The sequence below is a fragment of the Siphateles boraxobius genome, unplaced genomic scaffold (genome assembly GCF_051911475.1).
Source record: "Siphateles boraxobius isolate OS27281-9 unplaced genomic scaffold, OSU_SipBor_1 16, whole genome shotgun sequence".
NCBI classification, from domain to species: domain Eukaryota; kingdom Metazoa; phylum Chordata; class Actinopteri; order Cypriniformes; family Leuciscidae; genus Siphateles; species Siphateles boraxobius.
In genome coordinates, this window is record NW_027508766.1 from 9,455,261 (window position 1) to 9,465,563 (window position 10,303).

Consider the following 10,303-nt stretch of genomic DNA (forward strand, 5'->3'; position numbering starts at 1 on the left):
GTGCAGTGTGAAACCGGCGTTATTCTCACCAAGACTGCATTTATTTGATCAAAAATACCGTAAAAAGATGATATTGTAAAATACTATTACAAATGAAAATAAATGTTATCTATTTTAATATATTTTAAAAATTTAATTTATTCCAGTGATGGCAAAGCTGAGTTTTCAATATCATTACTTTAGTCTTCAGTGTCACATGATCCTTCAGAAATCATTCTAATATGCTGATTTGCTGGTCAAGAAATATTTCTTATTATCAATGTTGAAAACAGTTGTGATGCTTAATATTTTTGTGGAAGCTTTAATACTTTTTTTAATCAGGATTCTTTGATAAAGTGTTCAAAAGAACAGCATTTATTTAAAATTTGTTAAAACAATGGAAAGTCTTTGTTGTCACTTTTGATCAATTTAATGTATTCAATTTAATCAACTGTAAATCTTACTGACCCCAAACTTTTACAAAGTGAATTAAGTGATTGTATGATAATAATCAACATATAAAGAATCTTAATTTAGTGAACATTCTCCTCTCACATCCATATACAAAACAAGCCCTCCCTAAACTAGATTATCTGAGATTGATATGTGTTTTTGCCAATGGGCATTTACGCTAATTTCTCCTCACACAACACATTCTCTAAGGCTACGTCATGTGTCGGAGCAATCTTTTGCAATTTTCCTAGTCAAAATGGTAATGGATGAGAGATGTCATGCTGAGATTAGGGACATGGTGAGACTGGCTGCGGTTAGATGGCGAGTAGGTAAACAAGGTAGGCTTCTAAGCTAATGAAAGCCATTTATTTCACTCATTTAAAATCATTTTCAATTCACAAAATGTCCTTTAACTGTGCCTCAGTTTGCAGTGTAATTAGGACATGGTATTAAAATCCTTATCTAATCCATGTGCTTTCAGTAAATGTCTGGCGGTGTGTATTGCAAAGGAAGAGTCTCAGAAGGAATCTAAACTAACAGCAGCCTGGGTGCAGCATCACAAATGGGAGGAGCGGCGTAACATGTTTTAATTAAGATATGCGTGTGTTTGCAGCCACTGAGAGCAGAGTGACAGCACATGAATTATTAAGTCCAAAGAATGAGCAACACTTAAGTCTGACACCCACTCTAAAACATGAAGTGGTTGAGCAGGAAATCTGACTAAGACTCCGGGAAAAACTGGAAAGCATTATGCTTTAGGAACAAAGACGTTTTATACAGTTCGCCATTGAAATGCATACAGTGTTCCATGTTTCATTAAATCATGTGTTTTTATTCATAATTAACATATTAATAGACAAGCATCTTACTCAAGTCATGCTCTGTGGCATCAGTTCATTGTATATTATGAATAGACAAATCATCAAAACATGCAGTTTCTGTCATAGTTTTTGCGTTCCTGCATTATTTCAGTATTAAAGATGGAGAAAGTAGTGGTGTTAGAAGACATTTAAATCTAATGTCTGTATTTCCCCTACTTTAATCAAATGTAGCTAATTGCAAAAATAATGACTGTTCTTTGCTGTTCCCCTCATCGTCTCGGTTATGAAGTCAGGAATTATACGGAAGTATACATCAAGACTATTCCATTTTTGTTTCAGAATGTGTTGTTATTGCTTATAGCTGAAGTGTGTACTTTTTGATATTAAAATGATTTTGCCTAGACCAACTTTTTATGCAGAGACAACTGTAAGACATTCATAAGTTGATCCCTGGCAATAAAAGTTTAAATGCTGACGTTGTGCTGCTTTTAAACTCTTTGTTTGAGCATCCAAAACTGCCCAACAGCAGCAACGTTGGCTCAACAAATGGCATGAGATTGGGGCTGGATCATCAGATTATTTAACCAATAGAAGACAAGGAGTGTTTTAAGGAAACAGATTAGAAAACTAAAATCAAAAATGAAAGCTTTATCATAGGTTCTGCCAGGAAGACTCAATTACTGCGTCACTTATTACCTTCACTTGTATCCAATCATGTCCTAATACTTGTATAAAAGATCAGTAATTACACATGTTTGAGTTCGCAGATGCTGATGCAATCAATTACCTCCACCCTCCCCACCACCACCAGGATGGTCCTGTCCATATCTCCCGGGGGGGTCGGCTGCGCCCCTGCCTTCGTCTTCAGGCAGGAAATGCAAATCCACTACCCTCGGGTTTTGCACTACAGACCTACACCAAAAGAATTGTATAAATAATTGCTTGCTGGGCCGTCAATAAATGAATGCTTTGTTACATCATTCTATCTCCCGAGTCTTTCTGGTAGAACTGACAGTGCATCCAATCAGCACTATGAAGATAGACCACCACATTTTTTTACAATCACAAAATCTGTGATCAGTGTTTTTTTTTTTTTCATTGGCACAAAATGTTAAACTATCTTTAGAAAACTCTATCTATCTATCAATCTATCAAAAGCAACGCACTCTCATGGCAATTCGTAAATCATGGCATTTTTTTTTGGCAAATTGGTGTCTAAGTTGTATAAATTTGTACAATCTCATTTTTATGTTTTTGTACGATCTGCTTGTGCCCCACTGGCAGTTACGTTTAGTAAAAGGGCCTTGAAGCTTTTTTCCCCTCAAAATGTCCATAACAATCACATGGTACAATCGCTAACTCGTGAAATAGTTTCATGTTATCGTTTTTCCAAACAACAACATAGCAAAAAAAAATCCAGTTTAGTAATAAAACTAAAATATGCATCTTTCTGTCCTATACAAAGCATAAACATCTTGCATTTATTCATCTGAACAAACCCATTTCTGACATCAGCACCTCCAGAAGCAAAAAACCTTCACTTAGCTTTCTCATGTAGTCAAACATTTAAAAAAGTGTTTAAAACTTCATAAAAACATCTGTAGGTGTTTATCAAAACAAAGTTATAAAGCAGCAGTCCTTCACTCATCAGGTTCATCAAAATCGATTCACTGCGCACTGCATAGTCACTGCATGACTCACAGGATCAAACAAAACAAAAAAAAATCAATATAAAGACATCTCAGGAAGGCATTTGAAAACGCTGAAAGGAGAGAACATTTTAGATATAACAGGGGAACTATTACATTTTTAAAAAATAATTGCTGAAAGTCTGTCTCTTAAAACACTAGTAAACTCTTTTTTTTTTTACAAAAAACAAAAATTACATTCACATACAAACCATTCCCTGTAATGTGAGGCTGGACATAACAACAATCATGGGGAGTATGCGTGCAATGCTCTTAAAGTGCATAACAATTTTTTTTTTTTTTTTTCGGCTTAGTATCCATCAGGATAAACTTTAGTGGCTCCGTAGGCTCCTACATGTTTTGCTTTCAGCTGCAGATGCATGGACAGAAAGCCACCTGAACATTCCCCCAGCTTCTTTACCCACCTGTCTCGCTCTGAAAGCAAGACAACAGTGTTATTTGTGGCGACAGACATACAGCCAGAAAGAGACCCAGGACCCCCCTGCTCTATATGTAGCAGAGGACTGCTCACAGTCTCAGGAACAGACAGTCCAACGTCAACCAGGTTTCTCAGCATAACCACAGAATGAATCAGAGCAGAAAGCCCTCCAGTCACAGCAACAAACAGCGTCTCGTCTTCTTGATCCTCTTCATTTTCATATATCTTGAGCACTAGAGGAAAACTAAAATAAGGCACCTGAGTAATGTCTGAGGTAAAGTCATTGAGAATGACTCCACTACTTGGTAAGCATTGCCCGGATCCCCATGTGCTGTTGAGCGAGGTGGAGATTACTATGAAATTGCCGTGACTATCAAGGACACCTACATGACTGCTTGTGGTATTTAATGTGAATATCTCTCTCTGACTTGTGTTGAAGAATTCATTCGCCAAATGTAAGAGAGCATTATAAGAGGCAGAGGCATTACCGAGATCTCCGTGGCTCGGAAAAGTGAGGTTTTGCTCTCGCACTCTATCTAATAAATTGGATACCATTGCACCTGTGAGACTTAAGGGGGCTGAAAGAATCCTGTATTTCTCATTTTCCAAGATAAGGGGCTCATTGATTTCTCCACTGCCGGCTTGAACGGCAGCAAGGAATGCCGGCCTCTCAGCTTCAGAAATGTCTTGAGCCAATTTTACGGCTAGCTTTTCTGGGAAATGGGAGCCATTTAGGCTGACGCTCAGCAAAAGTTCTGATAGATTCCTATTGGCAACAATGTCGCCCTCTGATTTCACACGCCCGTCCGTATCACAGAACAGATCGGACAATCCTGGCTGGAGTATTTTGTCCTCGTGGGCTTTTAAAGCCTTGGAGAGGATTCCATCGATAAGGAAACCACCTTTAGCGAGTTTCGTGGCGCCCTCAAAAAGCCGACTCCATTCTAAATGCCCGTAGTTGGAGTGCAGCAGTTGAAGGCCCTGCAATAATGAGGGAGCTCTGTATGTAGGCAGCTTCTGAAAGGTGTCATGTATTGCTTTAAAGGATTTTGTAGAGTGATTGTACAAAATTGCAGAAAACACTCCACCTTGAAGAAAAGGGAAGCACAAATGAATCATTCAACAGCCTCAAAAAAATCTTCATGCTTTTAGTTACCTCATGAAAGGCAAATTCAGCGGTAATTAGTTGTAGACATTAACAACAGTATGCATTTGAGAGTCTAAACTGCTCAAATATTCATGTAGAATATTTTTTATTTATTCCATGCTTAATTTTTAACTACGACCTTTCATAAACATTATTTTACATCTAAAGAGACAGACTTTAAAACTACTTGTTTAAACCATTTGAAATGCATAACAATTTAACAAAACATTCTCATGGTATTTTTAGAAAATTACACTGAATACTGGAAGTTAAACATTAAAACTTTGATTTCAGGAAATTTCATCACCCTTCGAAAAGAGATAAAAATCAATCACATATCTCAAAATCAGTGATGAATGTTAAAACCACTGGAAGTGCTGTTGTCGAGACTAACTCCTTTGAGTCCAAGACCAAAAGAGGATTGTGTATATTCAAGACCATAATTTCGTTTTATATTTTCAACAAAACCCGTCTCCATACTGGCGTGATGAATGCGATCTGGATTAAATATGGAAATGGATTAAATATTTTGAATGTTCCAATCCCAATCTAACTTCTGACCTGTGATGCTGCCTGAATCATCATAACCATACAGTCTTTGTATGTTGGCCAAGGTTTTTTCTTCATTCCGTCACCTGATTGAGTTTGAGTTCTTGTCACTGTCGCCTCTGGCTTGCTTTGTTGGGGACACTTAATACTCAACAATATATTGATCTGCCTGAACCGACACCCTTGTATGAGAACTGAACCGAGATGGATGAGGACATCCCTGGAAGGTTTTTCTTTTCTCCAAAGCTGCTGTATAGATAAATTAACTAAATTAATAACTATTGATTTTTACAACGGAAATGAATCAGCACTGAACTTACTTAAGCTCGACAGCAACACTATTTTCTTTCAGAGCTGCTTTACAGCCAAAACAAACTTTGTTGCAGTATTTTCCTATTATCACTGTAAAAGTGATACTGCTTTGAAACAATCTGTATTGTAAAAAGTGTTATATATATGAATAAAGGTAACTTGACTTAGGAGCATGCAGACTAAATGCTGACTCAGATTCAACGCTTTTCTGCTCTTTGTCTTGACTCAGATTCCAATGAGCTGGTCTCGACTACAACACTGAGAATTTGACATTTTGTTCTGACACACCGAGACTGTGCCCCTGAAATATCTGATTTGTGAAGGAAGGTGAAGTGATAAAAAGTACACAATACTGACCTAATCCAGCAGTGTGTGGATGAACAACTCCTAGGCAGAGTATAGCAGCAATCCCGGCATCAACAACATTCCCTTGCTCTTGAAGAAGCTTCTTACCAATATTGGAGCAGTTTGCTATAAAGAAAAAGTTACACTGAATACATCAAGATATGTTTTGAAACATATTTATGAATATTATGTCATAACACACATCTTTTTTTTATAGTTGTTAATGAAAGGAGTCATGCCTGAGTCTGTGATGATAGCAGCATTGTGGTACAGTGGTTGACTGTCCTGATGAATGTGATTATGATTATGATCATCTTTGTGGTTGTGGTCATTGTCATGATCATCATCTTTTCCATGCTCATGGTGTCCATGCTCTTCATCCTCAGAGGTCTTGTGTGTCTTGTTAGGCTCCTGATGATGTGACAGGTCCTGACGCTCTTCAACTCCAGGCCAATAGCAATTCCATTCATACAACATAAATCCACAAACAATTCCCAGAAGAATCACAGCCACCATGACCCTGATACAGGTGTCTCTTTTCCTTATCTGTCTTTGCTGATTGATGAAGGGCCTGTAGAGAGTAAGAACAATAAGAGTCTGGAGGGACTGTATTCATAAAGCACAAATATAATTTTTTAATTTTTTTATGCTGCTCTGAATCAGTATGTTAGTGGCTGGCCCATCACTTCTCAGCCAACATTTGTATGTGGGGCCCATATGGGTATGAAATGGGCTGAAAAATGGGCCCAATGTAGGATTGTCCGCGGGTTACATAATGGGCAACATGCACAAGACCCATCTCAGTCCCAGCATTAACCCAGTCGACATTTGTATGTGGGGCCCATCTGGGTTTGAAATGGTCTGAAAAATGGGCTCTGTATGGGATTGTCAACGGGTTCCCCAATGGCCCCATGTTAATTGCCCAGGTGGATTACATGTAGGATTGCACTTGGTACTAGGCGGGACCCAAGTGGGAAACATGCACAAGACCCATTTCTATCCCAGCTGCCAATATTTGTATGTGGGGCCCATGTGAGTTTGAAATGGGCTTAAAAATGGGCTCTGTATGGGATTGTACGTGGGTTCCATAATGGCCTCATGTTAATTGCCCAGGTGGATTTCATGTAGGATTCCACTTGGTACTAGGTGGGACCCAAGATGGCAACATGCACAAGACCCATCTCGGTCCCAGCTTTGATCTGCTGGCTAATAGCTGGAATACCATGCAAAGTTGGACAGTGAATAGTTCAAACAAATATGAAAATTCTGTCATTTCTTACTCATGCTCTTGTTGTTTATATCCGAACCAGTGCGCCAGGCGCACACTAGAACCAGCAGCTTTAAATGCCATTTAAGTGTGAATTCTAATTGAAATTATAAGGCTTTAATTTGTCAAATTTTAGCAATTCCAGTCTGTTTCTCACATAAAGTTTTTGTATGACTTCACACGACTTGTGATATAGTGCACAAGTCATATGGGCTAATTTTATAATAGTATGTTTATCATGTTTCCCATTTTTTTTTGACCAAAAACTATATTGACTAAAAAAATCTTTCAGACCAGATTTTGTGAACTGGTTTGACTGATTTATTGAAACCATTTGTGTTGTTGTTGTTGTTGATGTAGTAGTTTTTTTTATTGTTTTGGTCTTTTATTCTTTTTAATTTAGGTTGTTTGCATTATTGATAATGGATATATGTGTACAGCACTTTGTTGAACACTTATTGTTTTTAAAAAGTGCTATATAAATAAACTTTGACTTGACTTGACTTGTTCTTTTAAATTTGAAGAGTTTAACACTTCATGGTTGGCATGATTGGAAAGATTAAAAAAATATCTTGAATTTTTGATGACTACTCATTAAATGTATAGTTGAAGGAAATTAATTACAGCTCTTACCTGGTAGGATTAACTATAAACGACATAACATTGAGAACATTTACACTGAAAAACCATGCTAGCGACGCGACGCGGTCAAAAGTGAAAAATGATCCGATTACAGTCAGTGCAGGTGTTCTTCTGCGTTGCCGTTTGTCTCGTCGCGTCGCGTCTCTAGCAGGGTAGAGCACCTGTTGTCGCACTAACATCAATGAAAGCAGCCACGACATAAGAGAAATGCAATTAACAATAAAGCAGATTCTTTTGAAATCAACGTGCACAACAGACGTCAAGCTCGTTTTACTTTCATTTTGTCACTTACGCATGGAAATCTATCGTAATTTCTTCATTGTCTTCTTCTTCGGTACAATCGTTGTCGTTTTCATCTGGCACATCGCTTGCAAGTACTTTATATTTAACAGTGCTCTGTACCATTTTCCCCGTGTGCATTTTGGCAGTTAAGTTAAAACACTGATTCGGTAACCTGCAATCTCCTACTTCCTGTTCGTCCTGTCAGGCCAGGTAGAAACTACACAAACCTTGATGGGCGTGCACTTCATTGTGTTTCAAGACATTATATAAAATATCAGTGAGCTTAATATAGGCTATAAAAATCATAATTTATTGGGTACTTTCAATTGGTGGCTGTTTTTAACCAATTACAACTTATGAAAATTATATTGAAATAATTGTAGTATTTTATTTCATTGTTGTAAAAAAATTTTTTATGGTTTTGTTTAGTAGTAGGCTATGATTTGCCATGCAAAGTAGTGCTGTGCTATGAGAAATTGTAGCCTTGAAATGAAATACGCACAAGTGACTGGTTTCTCTCTGGCAGTTATTTTTTTAAAAATTTATTTATTTGTCTATTTATTTGTGGGTAATAATGGTGTACCTGTCCAACAGGCCAATACTTTAATGTGTGTGTCTACAGAAAATTAATTTCAGAAATAAACTCACCCTGAGAAATATTCTAGAGTACAATATATGACAACTAACACTATACTTTCCCCTATTTCTGCTCAAACACTGTTAGAATTAGTGTTACTATAGTAAGCTAAACATTGTATATGTTTTTATCCTCTATGAAAGTCAGATCTGTCCACAGAGGCTCGGGCTCAAGGTGAGGCAGTTGGGCTGGTCTGTGCTGATTCTCAATGTTTCAGTGACCTGGAAGCGAGCTGAGACCATAAGCCTCAGTATTCCTTTCAAAGTAGCCTACATGTGACTCCAAATCTCCATCTTCAAGGGAATCATGGTGCATGGCTTCCCACCTTATTTACTTTTTGACATTTACTGGAAGGTTTTCAAACATGCAGAATGTAATTGAATATAAAATTCCCCGCAGAGATGGTGAGAAGCACTGTCATATTGACATACAATGAGAGATTGAGAATCTCAGCAATACTGACCAGCTTAAATGTCACTCATGTGGTTATGACTTTATTTGTTTATACCCTCTGTTCTCAGGGTATCACTTGCCCCCCTCTATTCCACATTTGGCTCTGCGGTATTCAAATACACCTCTATACAGCCCTGAATGTCACAGGCACATTAAAAGAATGCAAAATAGAGGTTTCCTTGGAGTACTATCTCTTTGATCAGTTTTATGTGTGTTTGAATAGACCTTGAAGCTTGGAGATTCATAAGATATACTGTCTGGCACTTTCTCCTTTGTGAGGGTTGTCTCTTTTTGTTTTGCCTGGTGCTTTTTGAAAGAAACATGCCATTAGTATCCCTGTGAAGGGGGTTTAGAAGATCTGCATCTTTATACATCATACTATTTATAATGAAAAACAAAAAGGTGGTTCTCAGAAGGCACAATTCACAGGCAAAGATATTGTCAACAGATTCAGTCAAACTTTCTCATCCATATTTGTGCCAATATTGTGAACAACATGCATATCATTATTATTGTGCAAAGCATAAATATTGCAAAAGAAAACAGATAATGTATTTTACAGGGCAAAGAGATGCTTATACAAACACTGAGGCACCAGCAAAGGAGTTACAAGAAATTGTAATATATATATATATATATATATATATATATAGATATATAATATACACACACAATGTATACGTTATTACCCTTATTAATTTAATGTAGAGAACAAAAACAGAAACCCATAGATGTCTAAAACATGAAAAAAAAACACACACACCTAAACCTTGACAGCAGCATGGATTCCAAACTTACAACAGAAATATAAATAAAGATAGATACAATATATCACATATGATAAAGTAGTTTAGCATGAGGGGAATGGATGTGGATCAAATAATAAATAGGCTACTGTCAGAATTTGTAATTGCCTCTGGTCCTTGAAGTCATGATTCTGTATCCCCTCTTAATTGGATAAACCTGAAGGCCTCCTCAGCAGTTTATAATCCATGGACAGCCCAAAACAGCCTGTTTAAAGCCTGGTGATTCGACCTGTTTTTTGCTCCTAAAGCTGTGTGTGGATATATAGATGGGGTTACACTGTATACTGTATATCTAGACAGAGGAGCCAAATGTGAACATAATTGCTTTAGTGTGGTTATAAGGACTCCTATAAGTAAGTTATATCCCTTATATATTTCCCTTTCAGTGAATATAGTTAATCTTTAACTAAAATTTGATTAAATACTAAAACTAAAATGAAACTAAAATGTGACGATTGTGTCCTTGTGTATCTCCCCAAAAAT

General features: G+C 37.2%; 1 protein-coding gene across 1 annotated transcript; it reads right to left on the reverse strand.

Annotated features, from left to right (window-relative positions):
* Positions 1-1,243: 1,243 nt before the first annotated feature.
* On the reverse strand, positions 1,244-8,129 carry ggt6 (gamma-glutamyltransferase 6). The gene is made up of 4 exons (XM_077231531.1): positions 7,935-8,129; positions 5,973-6,304; positions 5,746-5,859; positions 1,244-4,468 (listed from the first exon to the last, which is right to left on the reverse strand). The coding sequence occupies exons 1-4, from the start codon at positions 8,060-8,062 to the stop codon at positions 3,252-3,254; spliced, it is 1,791 nt and encodes a 596-aa protein (XP_077087646.1). The 5' UTR covers positions 8,063-8,129; the 3' UTR covers positions 1,244-3,251.
* Positions 8,130-10,303: the final 2,174 nt, after the last annotated feature.

What these genes read in the sequence shown, in the direction of transcription:
- ggt6 (XM_077231531.1), bottom strand. Translation starts at nt 8,062, where the DNA reads ATGCACACGGGGAAAATGGTACAGAGCACTGTTAAATATAAAGTACTT. An exon ending in TGCTATCATCACAGACTCAG is followed by an intron (nt 5,860 to 5,972) that starts GCATGACTCCTT and finishes TTTTCTTTATAG; the next exon opens with CAAACTGCTCCAATATTGGT. An exon ending in TCCACACACTGCTGGATTAG is followed by an intron (nt 4,469 to 5,745) that starts GTCAGTATTGTG and finishes CTTTTCTTCAAG; the next exon opens with GTGGAGTGTTTTCTGCAATT.